Genomic DNA, 21,379 nt, shown 5'->3' with positions numbered 1-21,379 from the left:
TATATTTAAAAAAAAAAGAATCAAATATTTAAAGAATAAACGCTGCTTTTGATCATACTCCCTCATTTTTTTAAACAAGATGTTCACCTGTAAAATAAATATATAATATGCATTTAAGTCACATAGTTTAAGGGAAATGGTACCAAACCCAAATTAAGTGTATTTAAACTCTTGACTTTAAAAACCGTAATAAAAATTGCCTTAAAAATTCTCTTTCTCATTATACTGGCATTTTGCAAATAGAAAATTTTTGGGGGGGGGGAACCCAAATTGACCTAAAGTAGGAAAAGTTTATTCTGATTTCACGTCAGACAATGTGAAAAAAAAATAAATAAATGAAAACACTACATTTGTTTTTTTTATATATATATATATATATATATATAGTGTATGTAAACTTCTGCGTTCATTGAACGCAATTACACTATTACATTTGTTTTATTTTGTAAATAAATAATTCACCCAAGGCAACCAGTCAGTCCTCCATCCTTGTATAACCAATAATTAATAAAAATAAGAAGGCTTTTTTTTTTTTTTTTTGGTGGGTGGGGGTGGGGGGGAGTGTACGGCAATGCTCCCACCGGCCGCGTCCTCACCTCCGCTCTCCGCCTGTGCGTGGAAAGTTTTGCCCTCTCTTCCCAGCCGATTAGCCTCAGTGATGAACCGTGGGCGGCTGCAGAGAAGCAACAGCAGGAACACCAACCTGGATACGGGATGCGTTTGACTTAGATCAGGCTAATGACGCAACGGGTTTACTCACCGCAGCCTAAAACGGCGAGGAACAGGACGCTGCTTGCAGGGATTCCCGGGTCTCCTATGACCGAGAGCTGGCTGAAGCTGACAGATATAACGTGACAGCTTCACGGACTTCAGGAAATTAGCCTCTCTAGAACGCCAGATGTGAACTTTCAGCATGGGATACGTCAGGCTGGCTTTTCTCTTACTCGCTTTCAGTGGAGGAGCGGTAAGTTTTCTCCCTTTTTTTTTTTTTTTTTGCGTGCGGATATAACAAAATAGTCGAATAACAAATAATTAATGTTTCATTCCACTGATTTTCAGCGCATGTTGGAGTTTGGATCTGAAATTGTTTTCTCCATAGCGCCGACCAAGAAAGGTAGGCTTTCTGTCTCAGTTAGTCAAGAGCAAATGTTTGGAAATGAGGTACAAGTTCTCTGGAAAGGAAGTGATATTAAGTTTTGGGAAGAGACGTACAAATATAGTGTTTATCCAGAGGTGGGCAGAGAAGCCAGAAACTACTCAAGTAAAAAATAAAACGTCATTTTAAAAAAGGAAGAAAAAAAAGAAGAGAATAAGAGTAAAATATTATATTTGGAGTCTACTTAACGGAGTGACTATTTGATCTCAATATCTAATTATACAGAGAAACATATAGAATATTTCCCAAATTCTGGTATTTAAAAAAAAGTTTTTTTTAAAAAAGTGTACATCAAGACCATGTTTCCAAGATGACAACGCAGAAGAAACCTATTTTTTTTCTTTACGTTTCCCACTTTTACCTTTACTTTTTAAAGTTTTTTTGTAGGCAGAGTTTGGGAGAGTATCCAAAAATAAATGTAAATTTACTTCTGTATATTTTTGCTCAAGTAAAAGTAAAAAGTAGCCGTCTAAAAGTATTTTGTAAAAAGTCTACTTGACTAACTGATCATAACATCTGATTTAAAATTTAAACATGATGTCATTAGACATATAATAAAATGAAGTTATGTGCAATTCTTGATATTTTAAAGACTAACATAAAAAAATAAATAACATGGTTGCAAAATAACAAATTCACTTATGAGATGTCCTGACCAGGAAAAACCTCTCACCAATTTTAGTAAAATAGCACATTTCTCTGTTCTTGAGCAGTACATACAAGATTTTAGTCTTTTTAGCAGCTTTGAGTGATGAAGCACAGAACGTTTTGCACATCTGCAATCATTTGAGTTAAGTGTGCATGAAGGACTGCGGGTCCTGAGGAGATCCTCTGATCCAGTATGTTTCTGGCTGTATGTTTAGGGTAAATTTCCAGCTGGAAGGTGAAACCTTGCCCCAGTCTTAACTATTTTTCAGGTGGCCAACTTTCCCACCTGAGCCTCTGATCTCTGCAGCTCCTCCTACTTAAACGAGTTAGAATTTTTTTTTTTTTTGCCAGGCATAGTGAAGTATAAACTATTTTTGTTTGTTTGTTGTTTCGTTTTTGGAGATGTCAGTGTTTCCTCAGTGTGAACAGACTGAAAGCCGCTTTTTCCTTTGGTTTTGGTTCTTCTCCCAGTTCTTACCACATCTGGCCAAGAATGCAAGTTCCCTTTTCGTCAGGGTGGATGGCTCCATCACCGCTGCATCACCACCTCCGGCTCCAAACCATGGTGAGTCCCAGGCAACCAGCTGGATCTGCCTCAGTGTGTACACCTGCAGTCGTTAAAGCTCAAACCTCCCTTCACTCCGACTGTTTTCTCTCATCCACCGGTTAGCGGGTTAGCATAGCGATTCACTGAGTGATCGCTGATGCAGTTTGTAACTCGAGCAGTGCAGTCACACCTATTCACAGCTGGCTGTGCTTGGGGATTTGAGCAGCAGTGTCATCACAGCAGAGTGCTGGATGAAGCAATCTGCCCCCCAAAGGGGAGACTTGCATAATTTCCTTGTTGCTGAGTTGTTGGCGGGACTCATCATGTCTTCATTACTCTTGAGTTATCTCCGTCGGTTGTGTGAAAAAAGGTAGCTCAAGATAAACACAGACACTTAATCTAAAACTGTGATAACAGCTGAAGTTTAAACCATGTTTTAATATTTCTGACAGTTCATCCTCGGGGTGTATGAACAGCTGCCACCATAAAATCGTAATGAAGCTTTTTTTTTTATGACTTCAAGTTGTAACGTCTTCCTTTTTTTTATTATTTTGGAAGAAACAACCCAAGACATGCTGAATATCTTTCCAGTTGCCGTCACTTGGAGTCGAGACAGGAAGGGTGGATGCCAACAAGTTCGAGCAACCTATACGCAATTATATATGGCCCAACAACACTTGTCCACCTACACCTAAAGTGTTTGCAATAAGACCCCACATGTCTCCATGATGAGCTCATGGGCTCAGCGGTGTTGCAGCAGGTTTCTAGCTCTGTGCTGTAAATTCGAGGTGACAAGATGAGCGGGGGGTTGAAGAATGCAAAAAGGAAAAAAAAAAAAAAAACTAGTTTTTTTGCTGCCGATTATTAAGCAACTTTTAAAACGAGACCCAGATTTCATTTATCGAACAGATGAAGAAAAACCAAACTGCGCCTGTACTGAAAACATTCCTGAGCCTAATAATTGGTTGTGTCACACAGCCTTTGGGCCGCTTTCCTTCAGCCACATTGGAAAGTTTTTGAGCGGCTTGTTTAAGGCTTTATTGTAAGGTCTCAACTCGATTTAGCTCTGGACTTTGACTAGTCCACTTCAGAATGTTAATTTTAGTTTTTTTTAGCCATCCAGGTAGAAAACGCAAGGTTCCATTAATTACAGCAATTCGTCCAGATCTGGATCGCCACACTGATCATCACACTACCACCACCGTGTTTGGCTGTAAGGAAAATGTTGCTGGTTTTATGGCGGATGTGATGGGATGTAGACCTTCCAAAAAGCACGACTTTTGTCTCGTCTGTTCACAGAATATTTCCTCCAAAATTTTGTTGACCATCCAGATATTTCCTGGCTCCTTTTGGTGACTTTCATGTTGAAAATCATCGATAGGATATAATTTCTGCTCAGTCTCTGTGTCACCACTGAATGATCAACACTGACCTTAACAGAGGTGGGTAAGTCTTCATCAGTGCAGACAGAGAGTCTGCACAGCTTAGCCTGAGATTGAATAACATTATTACCAGCTCATTGCTGCTGGATTTGAGTAACATTTACATATTTACTTCACTTAACAAAAATTGCTGCTGGACAATATTGTAGAGGTAACAAGTGTTTCACAACAATATGCACAAATCAATCAAATCTTGTGAATCCATCAGCATTTGAGCACTTTACTCATCTTTGTTGTACTTGTTGAAAAGGAAGCGTCGCCCTGTTTCTTCTGTCGTAGGTGCTCCCTCACACACAACTTTGACCGGGACAGACAGTGGGGCTTCTGTGCTCAATCTGTTGGTGAGTGTCCTTTTTAATCGGAGTGGAGGTTTCACTCACTTCCTCCACTAAATTTTATTTCCCTTCCTTTTCGAGGTGCGTCTCGCAGAGAACTCGACCCCTGTCGCTGGAGGAATCCCTGTCAGAACGGAGGCGTCTGCACAGCGATCCCACAAACGGAAACTTTTCAGTGCTCGTGTCCCGAGAAGTTCACCGGGAGACACTGCGAGCAAAGTTAGTCAGCACTCATATTTCCTGCTACAGTTGGGTTAATATTCAGCAACAAAAATGATTCATTTCTCATAAAACTTCTAAAGATTTTGTCTTTAAACCACAAACTGCAGAGTATTTCACTGGGATTTTCTGTGACAGGCTGAGACAAAGCAATGGAAACTGTGACGTGAAAGGAGAAATGACATAATAGTGTCAACATTTGATAAAAAAACATTATCAGTGTTCATTTGTAGACAGCTCACATAAATCAAAGCATTGTAGCGCCAGCCTTTGCAGCCACATTGTGTTTTCTTCATAGAGCAGAAAGATTCATTTTGGTCTTATTTAACCTGAGCAACTCGGTGACAAGATGCAAACACGACTGCTGGCTTTCTGTCAGCATTGGCTTTCTTCTTGCCACTCTTCCATAAAGGCCAGAATTGTAAAATTGTAAAAGTACTGCTTATTTAGGGGGTGTGCCGTGGTGGCGTAGCGGTTTTTGGAGGCCTTGAGTCCTCGACGCGGCCGTCGCGGGTTCGACTCCCGGACCCGACGACATTTGCCGCATGTCTTCCCCTCCTCTCCTTCCCCGTTTCCTGTCAGCCCACTATCATATAAGGGACACTAGAGCCCACAAAAGACCCCCTGGAGGGGTAAAAAAAAAAAAAAAGTACTGCTTATTTATTGGTTTACATATTTTTAGTTATAAAGAAATAGAAAAACGTGTTGCTTTTTTAAAAAATTATTTCACGGTTTTGCACTACTTTGTGTTGGTATCGCATAATATGTCCCCAGAAAAATACAGTGAAGTTTCTGGTTGCAACGTGAAAAACTGTCAAAAAAGTCCTTGGAGAATGAAGGCTCATGTGAAAGACTATTACATAAAAGGGCATTTTATTTTAATGTTCCTTTTTTTTTATTTATTTCATAAGCTTTGCACAAAAAATATCATTGCATTCATTCTGGATTTTAGCATACTTTTGATTTCAAGCCAGCAATTTGAGAGAAATTAGAGTGTCTACTTAGTTCTGACTCATTTGTTTCCTAAGGTTTCCTCATTTTTAACACATGCAGTCAATACAACAGCGCAAAAAACCCCAAAAAATCTCAGCCACTTGGCATGCATTTTGCACAGCTCATCCATCCTCTCTACGCTCCACTGAGCTCTTTAATCTCCTCTCACGTTTCCACCCGCTGCCTTTCAGAGAAGTGCTATGAAGCCACACACCTGCGGCGCTATGACACCGGAGAGTCTTGGGGACGAATTCACCTCCGTAACGTGGAACAGTGCACATGTGAGGCGGGGGAAATCAGCTGTCAAAGAGTCCACTACACAAGTAAGATGTGCTTTCTGCCTTTGTCGCCGTGCCTCCAGCGCGTCCCGTTTGTGCTCCGTTGCCTCCTTTTTGTTGGCTTGTTAAGATGTGAAACCCAAGATGGGAGCTTGCGCTGACCTAAGCAGTGTTTTCTCTCTGGCGACCTGCAACTTTGACTGTGTCTACATTGAAGCTTACGAAGACAAACGTATAGAAAGAACAGCTTGAACAAACGACTGCGTTGCATGAAAAGGATCACCTTCCCTCTTGTTCTGAAGAAAATGTTGTTTTTTTTCATTTTTCAAACAACCTCCTCAGCAGTAGCAGCCCTTCCCTTTCTTTGATCACAGCTCCATAGCTACAGGAGTAACCTTGCCTTTGAATAAAAGGCAGATTATATGACTCACAGTGACTCAGGGTAGGTGTTATATAGAACACACCCCGCGGGTCCTCGCTGAGCTTTTTATCTTAGCGGAGGGATGTTCATGGGAATTTGACACATTTTCTCGCATGAAGAAAAGATCATCACTGGAGCGTTTTATACTCTCCCATTTTTTTTGTCATCATGGTATGGGCTTAAATTACTTCAGTTCTGCCAAAAATAAAAGAAAAATCTGTTCACTTCCACAACAAATGCAAAAATTAAATAAATAACATTGATACAGTCCACCACTGCACCGCTGTGATTTGCGGCGGAGAGAGAGAGAGAGTCCCCAACTCCGATTAAGAGGCAAACAGGTTGGCGCAAAGAAGAAAACAACTTAATATTAAACTCAGTCTGAATTTGCAAAACGAGATGCAGAGCAAACAGGAGGCAATAAATCATAAGCAGGCCAAAAAAAGGTTGGTTGTAAAACAGTAAAATAACAGTGGGACATGGATAGATCACGCAAAGAGTGAATGAAACTGCGATGAGAGAATTAAACTCGTATATTATATAGATTAATTATACACTAATTAATATTTAAAGCTTTTTACTTCTGTTAATAATGACGAGTAAGACTGCTGCAACTAATGAAAATCCAAAATCCATCTGTCCATCATCTTGCCTACTCAGTTGAAACCTGACAGTTCTCATGTACACAGTCATTAACATCCTCCTCAAAGACCGCAAGCCCATAAGTGGTCACTGCGAAAGAAGTTGGGTGTTCACTATCAAAGCACATTAATAGAAGACTGAGTGGAGGGAAAGAGTTGCCCAAGCAACAGACGAACCCCATTCAAGAGTTTCAGGAATTCCCACAGACAGACACGTCCAGGACGTGGAGGTCTGGTTTTGCTTTAGTTAGGCCACTCTTGAACCAGAGACGTTGGGCTGAATGGCTGGAAAAGCGTTGAAAGAACCAGGATATGTGCTTGTTTGCCAGAGGCGGCAAGGCGAGGAGCCAGTTTCCCTCTGGCCAGGATATGATTCATGAGAAGCTCAAATTAATTAACTACCAGGGAGCTCCCTCAGCACCAGAAAAGATGTTACTCAAAAGTTACTCTTTTTCCACCTGAGACACACCTACTTCAAATTTCTTAGTGTCACACAACAGTGTTGGATTCCAGAAAATAGTGGAGAGCAAGTTGCAGAATCTCCCAAACTCTTTTTAGATTAACGTAAATACTGCACTTTATTTGGACATCAAGGTAAACTTCACTTTACAAACTCATTTTTGCCCATATCACCTCCATAGATGTTCTCAAGGACCAGTTTTGTGAGACTGTATCGATGAAACCTATTAACAGATTATTGAAATATTAATAAAAAGCTGTTTCTGCATTCAGTAAGTTCTTCTTAAAACATCTTTTCACATTGATCAGTCCCTCTGGGATTTTGTGATTTTTTTGGAGCTTTTTCACATTCAAAAAACAGATTTTGTGGCGCTAATTTAGAAATATTTGTAAGACATTTTGCAATATTGGCACTTGTGCATGACGGTGAATGTGACTTTTTGTTACTCGGACCTTAACTGGACATCAAGTAAGGCCGAGGCCGGATTTGTCCGATAAACTGGATAAGATGGAAGAGCTGCTCCGCCGGTGTATTCATGAACGGCTCTAGGATGCTCTTGCTTCACTTCCTTATTTATGCCATTTGATAGTAAAATGCATAAATAGATTATGTGATATTTTGTGTGTTTTCAGAGTGTCGCAGAAACCCTTGTAAAAATCAGGGAATATGTCGGCTGATCACGTCCACCGGAAAGGAGGTGTGTTACTGCAGAAACAGTTATGGTGGACCCGACTGCAGCCTTGGTAAGTAATTATGAATACCCTCCCACCCCACTTAGGTGCTGCTTGTATCTAGAATAGAAGATAAGTGTTTCAATTTTCTGGTTTTTCACAAATACATGAATGTTGTGTGAATTATAGTGGCAGGCAAGGAGACAAGTGACATTTTCTCTCAGCTGACTTCAGTTTTTGCTGGAATAAATCTGACTGATTTTGCTTCATGTGTCTCTGCCTGTCGTGTGCGTTTGTGCAGTGCCAGAGACTAAGTGCTACAAAAGCAGGGGCACGGGCTACAGAGGAATGGTGGGCACCGCTGAGTCCGGCGCCCGGTGTCTGCCCTGGAACTCCGACCTGCTCTTCGACGAGCTCCACCTCGGCACGGTGAACGCGTCGACCCTCAAAGGTCTCGGGGAGCATGCCTTCTGCAGGTGCGTGCCTGCTGGAATCCTGCCATCGCTGCACCCCGAATCCGGCGGCCTTATCAGAAAAACCAGACTCGCTTTTATATTTCCTATAAATTCTATTCTAAGGCAGAAATTTCCAGCTTTCTTTTAAAAAGCGGTGCCGCTCCTTATCTCCCAACGCTTGTCGCTCGAGTGGATGAGGCCACACACCGTGTTTTACGCAGAAGCATAAAAAAACTACCTTGAGTGTTTGAGAGACGCGCTGTGAAAAATGGCTTTATCTCTGACACAGTAGTTCTGTGTCCGGTTCCCACTGTTTATCTTTAGCCTTTCTTGTTGCCATGACTACCTCGCAGCAATACGGTACACCCACATCAAATGGTATGTGTTGAAAAATGTTCCCGACGATCAAGAGACCATTTTAAGAATCGGTAAAGGAAGCCTTTTAGGCTACATTCTGGTAACAAGAAAGAAAATCCTTCAAAGACTTAAACACAGTTTTTTTTATTTTTATGTGTTTACCCTGAAATCTGATGTGAGAGGCTCGGCCTCTGTGTTGCGTAACCCGCTGCATCTGTGTGTGCACAGAAACCCAGATGGGGACGTGAAGCCGTGGTGCTACACAGTAACTGACAGCGCCATCTCCTGGGAGTACTGCAAGGTCCCCTCCTGCGTGACGCCAGATTGGCAACAGCTGACAGGTAAAGAGGAAACGGCGTTTGCAACATCAACATGATGTCGAAAACGGGAAGAAATGCTCAGAGAAAACGAGAAAGAAAGCGCAATTCATGACCAGCAAGATATAGAATCCTTGGAAAATACTGATAAATCAAAAAACGCTAAAAAGTTTCTACCTTGGCTGACAGCAAAAGCGAATTGCTCCTAGAAAGAAGGGTGTGATTTCAAAGTAATCTGGTGGACGGTCTATCTATTTATCCATAACAGCCTTTAAGTCTGATCACCTTCCCTTCCCTGCACTTCTAATTCCACCTCTTTAGTTTAGTAGTTTAACCTTACCATGGTTCAGCATTTGAGGATATTGATTCAACACATAACTTTAAGTTATTCACAGAAGTTGTGCCTATTCGCAGATTTCTTTTCGTAAAGCACATTTAGAATATTCGAAAGAAAATGCAGGTTATCAGATATTCCTTAGTGCTGTTATATATGGGGTCTGTAATCAGCTCTTTGGCTCACTTAATATGCTAAATGGTGAAATACTGTCCTGTTTTTATTGTTTCTTAATTTTTACTCTGTGCTCCCTCTAAAAACAAAACAAACACTGCCCCCCTGGTAAATCTGGTACCAAGAGAGGCAGAAAGGAAAACTGTAGAGTTTAGCTTCTGCAGAGGCACGAACACGGTTTAAACTGTGTGCATTGATGCACATTGAGACATATTTGCTGTTTGAACTGTTAAAATAAGAAGTTATGAGCATTTTTAGAGGGAATCTCTAAAATATGTGGCCCCTAATCGTCATGGGGGTTAAAACAATGAAGCCATATTTGACATGTTTGATGTAAGAATCATTAAAACCCATCCATCCATGATCTTTACAAAGCTGTCGTGGGAGAGAGGCCGAACTGTTAAATTTGACCAAAGACACAAATTGATCTCACACACTTGAAGTGCATCATAAACAGCCTGCCAGCAAAAATCAACACAGAAAGGAAAATACTAAACACAGACCTAAATCGTTGAAATAAGAACAAAATTGCTGTGCAAAGATGCACAATGACCCAACACAACCCTCAGAATCTGAACTTTATTTTTCTTGAAAAAAGGAAATTTCAACAGCTTCTTGTTTAACACAGAAGATGTGAACCTGTGTTTAGTTGCTTCATCATAGCAAGGCAAATATCTGGTGAACTAAGTTTGAATTAGTCTTTACCTTTTCTTCAAAAACGTAACTTCATTTCACCCACACCCATTCGTTTTACCGTCCCAACGCATCCAGGTCCCTCTGTATCGCAACTCTTGATTCATCGACCCGGTGACACTTTGTCGCTTGAGAATAAGCTCAGCGCTTCATCGCGCACCCAGCCGTTTGATTAAAGGCCTTGGCGTTTTCTGATCTGAAAGAGAAAAACTGAAAGCGCAGTGAGCGCCGCTAATCTCCACCGAGCCGAGGCGCAATCAAAAGCAAGAGTTTATCTAAGGAGCTTTTCTGGAACCTGGGCTCAGCCAGATACCGCGGGGCAGAATGAGGCATGACTCAGCCCGAATCAACACGTCACGTCAGGTGCAGCTGAATGTTTATGAGCCGAGTTTGATCTGGCACAGTCGGCTCTCTGTCGCGATGCCAGGGGTATGAACAGGATCCACAAGCTTCTCCCGTCTGCTGGAGCCGCTCTCCAGCAGACGATTTGCATAGAGAGAGGAGACTATGTCACCCAAACACTATCACCTTAAAGAGACACTTAGAGGATTCTTGTACCAGGAAGGAGGCCAGGAACGTTACTGGGAAGGAAACTACCAGCAGAGCTGTGAAGACGTTTCAGATCTTCAATGTAATATTTAAATCAAAGATAAAGAAAGTAAAATAATAATTTTTTTTTTGATGAGGATTTCATCAGTTAATGTAAAATTGCTATCCTTATGTGAAAAAGTAATCACACCCCCAAACCTAATAGCCTGCCAACAACTGCAACCAAGCATTTTTCATAACTGGCAAGTAGATTTAGCCTCACTGAGGAGGAATTTTTGTCTTGACTCAGCCACAATGTAACATTTTGAAGCATGGATGGCCTGCTAAAGGTTCTATCACTGCATTTAAATCAGGCTTTAAGTTTGTACTTTGACTAGACCACTTTGAAACTTCATTTTATTGTTTAGATTTGGCTCATTGTCTCACTTTGTGATCCAGTTACGCTTCAGCTTAATGTCACACACACTGATAGTTGGTTTTCTGGTAGAGATTAGATTTCTCGTCTCTCTTCGGGAAGCTCACTAGTGTTTCCATCTTTTATGCATTCATGAATAATGACTCACTGTGGTTCACTGAAGTCCCAAAGCCTTAGAAATGGCCTCATTCGTTGGGATCAGGGAACAATTTGATGCTTTTTAAAGATCTTTTAGCTTATCTTAAGTTGTCAACCATATAAATAGTGAAACTCCACTTTGCAAAAAAGGTGCTCTGGGTTTCCCCCAGTGTATTTTAAGCCTGGCGGGCCAACAGGCTTTACTTGCATCCCACCAGGCTAAGCATTGTTTATTTATTTTAGTATTTTCATGTTTGCCTTTATTGAGACCCTGTAGACAGTTTAGGTGCTGTTAATAATGTCTTCCAATAATACACAATCACCCAATGACATTTTAACATTTTCTGTCACATTTAAAGATTTTCGAAACACAAAAATCAATGGCCCCAGCGTCCCTACCTCTGGGCTTAGCAAGTTTTCTGGGGGAAACCCTGGTGCTTAATTAAAAAGCAATTACTTTTCACATAGTTGTTGGCTAGTTTGGATGACTTTTGTCTATTGGCCATCAACTGAAAACCGAGGTTTGTGTTTTATCTGATTATTTGTGTGTGGTGTTGATATTTGTTAGATGATCCGAGGCATTCATTTATTTAGAGAGCTACAGTAACAGCTGCGTCTTATTGCTTGGAATATTTATCTGCCTTTTCTTTTTTTTTTCTTCTTCAGCTGCTTCTCGACGGATTATCCCGTTCAACGCCCTGCCTAACATCAAAAAGCCCAACTCCTCCAAGCGAGCCGGAAAGCCTGTGTGCGGGGTAAAACACAAAAAGAGGTTAGCGGTAGCCAGGGGTCGGATATTTGGAGGAAACGCAGCCCTGCCGGGAACTCATCCGTGGATGGCAGCCATTTATACTGGACAGTCTGATTTCTGCGGCGGCAGTCTGATCTCCTCCTGCTGGGTCCTCTCTGCTGCTCACTGCTTCCTCAGCAAGTATGCGGTGCAGTTCAGCTGCACTACTTATTAAATATAGGCTAAAAAAAATATTGTTTTTTTGTTTTTTTTTAATCCAGATACTTTAACAGAATGTGAAAAGGGAAGCATTATATTCTGCAAAAATGTTTTAGAGGTTTGTAGATGGGAATACAGTGTTTCGTTTTCTTAATCTATGAGCTTCAGAGTCACATTCTGACTAAAGCCTTAAAGCTCGAAGACAGTTTTTTCACCTGATTTTAGTAAACAGGTTGTTTACTAAACAACTGTATTGACCTAAATACAGATACGCTTAGATAAAGTATTTGCATTTCGGTGTTTTACATTCAAATTTAATCCCTCTCCTTGGTTCACTATAAGTCACTCTGTCCAACAGGAAGACATTTCCTTACAAATCATTTGTGATTCATTAGTATTAATGTAAGAGAAAATGTTAAATAATGTACATTAAAGACAAGAAAAACTATCACAATTACATTTTTTTCATTTATTGATCTATTTGAAATTAGAGAGGATAGAAAAGTTTGCCTGCATGTTTACGCTGCTTGATAAAAATTCTTCTCAGTGGGGCGTTTTGTGATGATCTGGTTTCAGACAGACAAGCTCATTTGCATATAAAAATGCATTGTTTTATTGTGACCCTGTGTTGCTTACAGCTGATTTAAACTGGTTTCCCCCCTCAGCCCTCTGAAGTCTCAGCTGCGCGTGGTTCTCGGTCAGCACCACTTCAACATCACCGGTCCCAACACTCGGACTTTCGACGTGGAGGACTACGTCTTCCATAAACACTTCTCCATTTTTAATCCGACGCTACACGACATCGGTAAGCAGCCTTGCTTTATTGGTGACTGGGAAAAGTGCCTCCTCCTTCCATCCAACAATCAAATAAAATGTAGGAAATAAACTCATTTTTGGAGCGTGATTCACCACAGCGCTGTTCAACAAATAGCTTGTAAAACGGTCTCCCCATGCTCGGCATTAAGTGCCAACTTCTTTTTATTTTTTAACGTCTGCTTGTGTGCCGCCCCTCTTCATAACCCCCTGAGCGACTGCCCATCGTCCCGCATCAAAAACTGCCTCTGTCAGCAAGGATTCAGTTACAAATGTCCCAGTGAGTCAATCTAGTTTGAACAAACGCCGTCCTTGTTTAGAAACACTCAAATGAGTTAAGACCCCTGCTCTGCGTTCGGAGCCGTGCGTCACTCAGCAGCTGCGCTCTTTACTGCCGGGCGTTGCCCCCGGAGTCTTCAAGTCTCCCACTTTCTTCTTCAGCTTTCTAACCCATTTCGTAAGCTCATGTTTGGTTTTTTGGGGGGGGGGGGTTTCTCTCTTTCTCTCAGTTCTAATCAAGCTGAAAAAGCAGGACGGGCGGTGTGTGAGGAGAACCCCGTTCATCAGGCCCATCTGCCTCCCAGAAAAGAGCATGAAGTTTCCCGCAGGCTACTGCTGCGCGATCAGCGGCTGGGGACGCACGCGTGAAAGTGAGTCGAATCGGCACTAAAGAGGAGTTTATTAACTCCCCAATCCCATAGAAGAAGACGTTTTAAAAAAAATTATTATTACTATCTTCTACATAATTAATGAGCCATTTGTGGTTTCGACTTTACAGAGGCAAATGGTTACTCTACTCTGCAGGAGGCAGGAGTCAGGCTGGTTTCCCATGACATCTGCAAGCGGCCACAAGTGTACGGGAACCACGTCACCGACGACATGATCTGCGCGGGGCTCAGTGGATGCGTGGACGCATGCCAGGTAGGCAGCGCATTTAGACGAGCGGAGAATGATTAGGAGGGTTAAAGCCTCCACTCTGAATCGGGCCTGCAGGAATCGCTGGGTACATAGTGAGGAAAAACTGTGAAAGTTTGTAGTAAATGGTTACAGTCTGATCGAAAGTATTTATGTGTTTTTACATTTTGTCACATTGCAAAATTTGCTTGAATCTGACTATTCAAGCTAATGTGTAATGTAATTTGCAGGGATTTTATTTCAGAGATGAACATAAATGACTAAATACTTTTGAATTGCGAAGACGTTAGAAATGGTTTCCAAAACTTTTTGCAAATAAAATCCGAAAAAAAAAAACAGCGTGGTGAACATTTCTATTTAGCCCCACTTAAATAAAAATCAGTATAAGTTGCCTTAATAAATTCACTGTGTTTTGATTCCCTCAGATTATTTTTGCCACATGTTCTCAGTGTGATTCAGATCTGGACTTCATTTATGTCTTTGAGCTAAAACATGGCCGTCCGACGCTTTGCTGCAGGTGACAAAATCAACAAGTTAAAATAGAGTTGCACAATTTTCAAGGAATATTTCACAGCAACACTATGTGGAAAGTTTTAGACCATCACGGTGAACACGCTACATAAACTTTAGCATTTCAGGCAATGAAGATGTTCATCAGGTGTGGGCATCAACACCAGTTAAAGTCTATTTAACTGGCCAGATTTACGTGACTGATATGCGGCGTATGAATGCATCACACTAAAAATCTAACATTCCGCCAAATCTTTCATCCAAGCAGTTCTGTGCAATCGCACTAAAATGCGATGATGGCTGTAATTCCACAGTAAGGTCGAGAGCACCTCCAGGGCATCATTTTGTATTACTTTTTTCAATAAAAACTAACTATATTGTTTTTTTAAGTGCCTAATAATGAGGCAACACAATAAACAGGCAATATGGTCTAACACCGTGAAGAAGAAAAAAACATTCGCATCATATTTTATCTTGTTTTGGAGGAATTTAAGTGAAACATTTTATATGTGCGATTTTCTTCGTTGAATTATTAAATTCAGGGGAAACGGATAAAAACTGACTTCAATTCCCCTTCAACACAGGAAGCGATGTTTAGTCATGATGTATTTAGGGAAATATAAACTCCAGACTTGACCTCCTGCTTCGGGTTTAGTTAAAAGCTTCTGCTTTCTAATTAAACGTAGCAGCACATGAGATGTCGGCGGGGATTCTTTGGACAGAAGTGGAAGTTTTTGAGGCTCTCGCAGGTTTACAGGCATCTTCACCGACACACCAGCCACTTGAAGCATTTAAACTCCGTCCTCTCACAGGGAACGTCAGAGAGGACTGTTTATACCTCACTGGCGGAGAGCAATTTTTAGTGATGCATCGGGTTTCAAGTGTGTGACTCAGCTGTTTGCATGCGAGAGCTTTGATCTGTGCATGTATGTTTACATGCGTGAGCCATGTCTACTTATGTGCTTCCTCAGGGCGACTCTGGCGGCCCGCTGGCTTGTGCGAAGGGTGATGTCAGTTTCCTGTACGGGATCATCAGCTGGGGCGAGGGCTGCGACCAGCCGGGAAAACCTGGAGTTTACACCAGAGTGGTCAATTATCTCGACTGGATCCATTCTGTGATTAAACGGAAAAACGGGAAGACATGACAGTGTGTCACCTGGACTATCAGCTCGATCTTTTACTTGTATGTTTTTATACTATTTTTGGAAGTAAATAGAAAATATATATATTTTCTAACTGTGAAATACGTTGTGACTGAATATATTTTATATTACTTGACAAACCGTGAATCTTTAAGACCAATAAAAGAGTACTTTAAACAAAACAATTACATCGAACCGTGTTTTTATCTGCACAACGACGATCAATATTTTCTGCTTTTCTGATTATTTTAAAAGTTGAAGTTGAATTTTCTCCCATTTTCTTGTTGAACCTGTGAAAACATTTCGATCAACTTAAAATGTAAGAATCTTTGAAGAAACCGTCAACAGGGGGTGAAAGTCGTGTTTTTAAAAACCGGGATTTAAACTCATCCCAATGGAATTGCGATGGACAGATAAGTTTACGTCCAAAAAACCCAAGACACAAACCTAGGTAAATAATAGAAAGTGACAATATTGGGTTCATAAAAGAGGTCAAAGGAGCTGACCTCTTTTACTCAAACTGACAAGAAGAACAAAAACAAACAGATTTACCTAAATAAGACAAATGGGAAACTTGAACACTGGCTGATCAGCCCACACAAACACAAAAAGGGGAGAACACACACAAACTGAACTGAACCTATGACATAAGAAAATCCCACTTCTCCTCCTCGTGATGCTATGTTTTGGTACGAACCAATCTGCAGGTCTTCATGTCCTTGCTCTGCCCCTTTTCCACCTCTTCTTTTCCCCCTGATGGACTGGAGCAGATTACACTGAGGTAACAAAAAAACAGAGATTAAATCAAGTCAAACACATAGCAGTGTGTGTGACAGACCAGGGAAGAAGTTGTGGAGAAGATAATGTTGGGTTAGGTTAAAAAAAGAATATTCCGGTGTATAAATATCTTCTCTAGCAGACATAGTGCTCCACATGAGCATTATGAGCAAGGAGAGCATCACTCAGAAAAACATCCACCAGGTGCGGTAAATCTGCAAGAACCGCAGAGATTGACAGCTAAAAACAGGACAGCTATTATTTATGCACTTCATAAATCTGGGCTTTATGGAAGAGGAGAAATTAATTGTAATTCATGATTTAAACTTTATGGCTACATTCAACTGCAGGTCTTTGACATTATATTTAGACTCCACTGTGGAACAGTCTGTGGCCCTGAAAAGACCAACAGAAGACGACATGACATCTGGTCACCACAGAACCCACTGGTGGGTCCTGCGTGGACAGCTCCTCCTCTGCAGGCCCCAAGCCAATTAAAATTCTTGAAATTGTCTGAAATCTTAAGGAGAGAAGAATGCAGTGCAGTCCTGGAAAACAAGCTAGTCAAGTCCCCTCTGTCTGGACAAGCATAAAGACCATGGGAAACGTGTTCAGGTGGTTTCCAGGTCACATCTTGGTTTTCCTGTAGGTTATTTAGTAATAAACCCATCACCTCTCACAACATCAGTGTCTCTTCTTCAAAGCTGTTCCGGGAACCGGTTCACCAACAGCCTTCTAACATGAAGAAGACCTCGTTCAGAAGAGAACCCCATCGCCTTGAGGCTGGCTGGCTCTGCGCTTCTTCTTTCAGCAGGACAAACAGCCAAAACAGGACACCGTTAGCCGGAAGTAGCATCCACTAGCGTTGTCTTGACTGTCACTTAAAAGTCCAAATAAAATACGTCAAATCTTCTGATTGCATTCTGACAACATTTTAATGTGAATGGGACTGAAAGCACTAAGCTATTTGTGAATTATGTGGTAGCTTGTCTCCACCAGTGCTCCCAGCAGCAGCAGGTGGCTCAGCCCAGTCCAGGTGGCAGCCAGGAGTTTAACACCGGCTGCTGGAGCGCTGAAGGACGGACGGACAGACACCAGGCCCCGGTCATGGCATTTCCTCCCCTCCTCTACATGCCCTCCTTGCTGTGGGTGGAGGGGAGGGGGCATAGCGACCAGCGCAGCTATTTTGAAAGTGGCCCTTCATTCAGGCAGCGACTCTGCAGCTGTCAGGAACCATGACTGAAGATGACGGAATCTGTTGTCGTGGAGGGATACGCCAGACTCAGAGAGGGGAAAAAGGTGCTCAGTTTTTTTTTTCTTTTTATTTATTTATTTTTTTGTCTTTATTCGCTCCAGGGAGAAAAAAATATCAATAACTTCCGCAAACACGCTTGTGTAAAACTTGTTGTTTTTCTTTTACAGTGGAGGACTAGGTGGCTCGTGTTTCGTAAGCCGTCGCCTGTAGCAGGTAAGAAACCACTGATGTGTTTACTGCGCGCTTTGGAGTGCTTTTCACATCTGTGCGCAAGTTTATTAGCGCCACTTTGGAGAAAAATAGTCACTTGGACTTGAGCCGTAGTTTACGGGCATGTGTAGCTTCTTTACACGTTAATAGCGTGAGCCTGTAAGTTTTGATAATGTCACATCTGTCTAATATTTGTTATGCAGAAAACATAAAACACTTGACGGCGGTGGAAGGATGATGGTTTGGCGTATAAAAATTAAGAAAATCAAATCAATCTGTTTGTATTCATCAAACACAACAAATGTCAATTTATTGTCAAAATTACAGCATGAGACGTTCTCAGACTATACTTCAATATATCTTTATATATCTACGTGCCTCAAAGTTAAATTTGTTGTGAATTTGTGCTGAACTGAATTATGCTAAATTAGCTGAATTTTTTTTTAAAGCTTCCCCTTTTAAGGCTGTGCTCATTTGGCTTTTTTTGCGTTAGAAAAATAAACAGGGGTCTTTATAGTCTCACAATTATGATATATGTTGACTTGGAGAAAGAAGGTCCCTGGTTAAAATCCTGATCTGGGGATATTTCTGCACAGTTTGAATGTTCTTCCCGTCCATGCTTGGGTTCTGTACAGGTTATTTGGTTTCCATAAATTGTTCTTGCAGGTTTATTAGTTGCCTAAAATCCTGCAACCATAAGTGGATACAGACAGCGCATTGATGGAAAAATTCTAAATCTCAATCAAAAAAATCTAATGATATATACGAGGTTGACATATGTGAAACTTGTCAACATTTTTAAACAATTTCTCAACATTTCTCATTGCAGGATTGTTGCTGCATTACTGCTCAGCTCAATGCTTAATACAATGTACATTTACCTGTCTCTTAAACTTTTAAAATGTAACAAGGTCTGCAATGAAACAAAGTAGTTTAATTTGATTCCTGTGCAGATTAAAGCTCTTTGGGTGTCATGTGGGACGTCTCAGTGAAGTGTGTGTTTGGTGTGTATGCGTGTGTGTGTGTGTGTGTGTGTGGAAGGTATGTAGGGCTGCACAGCTTAACATGCTGCACAGGTTGAGTGGTGCTCCTCCTCAGATCTTTGATGTCAGTGTTGTTACAGCTGTCTGCACTAATGCCTTGTCTTTCTAAGTGTGTATTTGCGTGTGTGGGGGCGTGTGTGTGTGTGTGTGTACGCGAAGGACAGTAAAATGCGGACACGCTGCTGTTTTGTCAGTTGACACCGAGTTGTTCTTGAAAGGTGTCAACAGACTGGAGGACACACCAGCGGCTACTGTCGGTCAGAATATGGAGTCAAAGTAGAAATAAAAACATATGTTGTGTTTGAGGAAAGAAAACGTCTTGAATTATAAATACTTCTCATCAATAATTTGATAAAAATGCCATCAGTATGTGGATAAACAAGTCTGCTCTTTCTGTGTCCATAAGTGTTGTTTTTCTGCTCAAATCAAATCCAGTATCCAAGCATCAGCCTCTAAAACAGGGAAATATGTCATATTTGTAATAAGAGATTATTTCTCTCATTATTTTAGTATTTCATGAATATGAATATAAATATATTAAATAATTTTACCTGAAAACAAGAAAAGCTTTCTGTTTTAATGTCAAACAGTGTTATTTTTTTACTTAGTGCATGTAAATCTTGTTTCAACTGTATTTAACTAAAACAAGTAACTTTTAGGAATCTAAATAAGTTAATTTAGACGTGTGTACCTCTAACCTCCAGTATTTATTTATTTATTTGTACCTCATCCTGTGTGAAACTCTTTGTCTCGCCACTCCAGATTGCCTCGTTTTAGTGGTTTTTAAAGACAAATCAGACAAACTCCAGAGCAACAGAGAGAGGGCGAGTTTCACCTTGGAGGAGATCTGTGGCCTGGAACCTGGACAGTGGTATGAAGGTGCGGCTTTTACTCTGGCCATCCTCTGCCTGAACCAGGTCGCGCTGCTGGGCTTCGACAGCAGGGAGGCCCTGCAGGCGTGGGAGCTCCGCCTGCGCTACGGCCTTGGAGAGGGTGAGGACCAACGGACTTCAAAACATTTAGAAAATTACAGATTTCTCTGTAATAAAATCCCAGAACGTTGGGAGCTTCAGTTTCATATTACCAAACAAGGAAACTTATACATTTGTAAGCACGCAATCTGATTTGAACCAATAAGGATTTTCCCGTCTAATACCCAGTTCTTTTTTTTTGTTGTTGTAAATACTAGAACAAAAAATGAGAAAATGCAGGAACATCCCCATGTAATCTTCAGCACGTCTCCCTCATGTTTGTCTGATTTTAATTGTTTTTAAAATAACTGAGTCAGAGGATCTAATGTTTGCTTTTGTAGTTATAGACCGAATATGATGGCAGTTCTTATATTTTATTCGTTTGACATATTTGAATAAAACTTTGCAATTTTTTGGTGTCGGACCTGCTGACCTGCCACTAAGACCTAATCATAGGGAAATTGTCAGATTCTGAGCTCCGTCTCTTTGATTGGCGAGTTTCTACTCATTTTAACTTTGCGGTTCAGAATTTAGAAATATTAAAAGACTTAAATAAGAACTAGGGGTGTAATGATGCACACAAATCACCGTTTTGTTTGCACTTCTGTTTTAATGTCTCCTTTAAAGCCTTGGCTCACTTCAATCAAAAGAAACAAGTAAAAAGTGGCAACTTGCTGAAGATTTGGTTGTTTATTTATTTATTTTTTATTAATGAAGGAAGAGCAGGTACAGTCACTGACCGGGTTCTGTAGTATTTTTAGAATCAGCTTGACATTTTTTCAGGAGAGTAATTCAGCTATGTGCAGAGGGTGCCATGCTATGAAAAAATGTTTTAAATACTTTGTCAAATTAAGCAACTTATTTGGTTTCTTCTGAGTTTATTTTGTAGAGGAGCTACATGAAGCTAAATTCACGTTGGGCTCATGTTGGCATATTTGTTTAACTTCACAAATGATCAGAAAGGCCTATTTTAGAGGATTATAAAACTTGAAATTAGAATCAGATAATTGAACAACTGAACCAGTATTGAGCAGAAATAATAGACGAATAATGAAGTGAATTGTCTGTATTTAAAGGAGTACGTCATAATTTTTTTTTAACCAGTGAACAGTCACACTTAAGTGTGACATTTAAGACACCCTAGAGTCTTCTGATTAAACTTAATATCAAATAATAATACTAAACTGAATGCAGTACAAGTGAATGTTTCCATTATGGTGATTTGTAACTTGAAATTCTTGTATTCAGACCATCTATTATACAACTTCTGACAACTTGTCTTTGTACAAGAAGCATTTTTGGCATTGCAGTGAGACTCACTGCCGTGTAACCCTGTGGAGCTATTATATAACCTACATAGAAACTAATAATAGCATTGAACTGTTCATCAGTTGGCAGCTGAATTGTAAATATGTCTCTGATGACAGTCCTGTTGGAAACAACTTTGCAAACAATGGCAGAGAGAAATTACGTCACAGTTTTTTATGTCTGAGTTTTGGTGTTTGTCAGATTATGATTGTTGCTTATTTTAAGTAAGTAAACTTTATTTCG

General features: G+C 40.7%; 2 protein-coding genes across 4 annotated transcripts in view; both read left to right on the top strand.

The window, feature by feature from the left end:
- The first annotated feature begins 592 nt into the window (after window positions 1-592).
- Window positions 593-15,747, top strand: hgfac (HGF activator). 2 transcript variants are annotated; one of them, XM_014470904.2, is made up of 14 exons: window positions 594-964; window positions 1,060-1,114; window positions 2,276-2,369; window positions 4,073-4,134; window positions 4,210-4,347; window positions 5,532-5,663; window positions 7,773-7,883; window positions 8,113-8,287; window positions 8,852-8,964; window positions 11,910-12,174; window positions 12,858-12,997; window positions 13,515-13,655; window positions 13,784-13,926; window positions 15,402-15,747. In XM_014470904.2, the coding sequence occupies exons 1-14, from the start codon at window positions 914-916 to the stop codon at window positions 15,573-15,575; spliced, it is 1,794 nt and encodes a 597-aa protein (XP_014326390.1). In that variant the 5' UTR covers window positions 594-913; the 3' UTR covers window positions 15,576-15,747. The 2 variants fall into 2 exon arrangements, with proteins under 2 accessions (XP_023201512.1, XP_014326390.1); XM_023345744.1 differs by lacking the exon at window positions 5,532-5,663 and having other exon boundaries at window positions 593-964.
- A 1,811-nt stretch (window positions 15,748-17,558) lies between these two features.
- LOC102229345 (protein Dok-7) overlaps window positions 17,559-21,379 on the top strand; it is a 35,588-nt gene continuing 31,767 nt past the window's right edge. For both annotated transcript variants that reach the window (XM_023346834.1, XM_023346835.1), the window contains exons 1-3: window positions 17,559-17,648; window positions 17,772-17,817; window positions 19,620-19,850. In XM_023346834.1, coding sequence (XP_023202602.1) covers window positions 17,595-17,648; window positions 17,772-17,817; window positions 19,620-19,850 — 331 coding nt within the window. In that variant the 5' untranslated portion in view covers window positions 17,559-17,594. The remainder of the gene's footprint in view (window positions 17,649-17,771; window positions 17,818-19,619; window positions 19,851-21,379) is intronic.

Source organism: Xiphophorus maculatus, chromosome 14, assembly GCF_002775205.1.
Source record: "Xiphophorus maculatus strain JP 163 A chromosome 14, X_maculatus-5.0-male, whole genome shotgun sequence".
NCBI classification, from domain to species: Eukaryota; Metazoa; Chordata; class Actinopteri; order Cyprinodontiformes; family Poeciliidae; genus Xiphophorus; species Xiphophorus maculatus.
The sequence above is the reverse complement of the archived record's forward strand: the minus strand, read 5'-3'. Positions and strand labels throughout refer to the sequence as shown.

What these genes read in the sequence shown, in the direction of transcription:
- hgfac (XM_014470904.2), top strand. Translation starts at nt 914, where the DNA reads ATGGGATACGTCAGGCTGGCTTTTCTCTTACTCGCTTTCAGTGGAGGA. An exon ending in CGGGAGACACTGCGAGCAAA is followed by an intron (nt 4,348 to 5,531) that starts GTTAGTCAGCAC and finishes GCTGCCTTTCAG; the next exon opens with AGAAGTGCTATGAAGCCACA. An exon ending in TCAAAGAGTCCACTACACAA is followed by an intron (nt 5,664 to 7,772) that starts GTAAGATGTGCT and finishes GTGTGTTTTCAG; the next exon opens with AGTGTCGCAGAAACCCTTGT.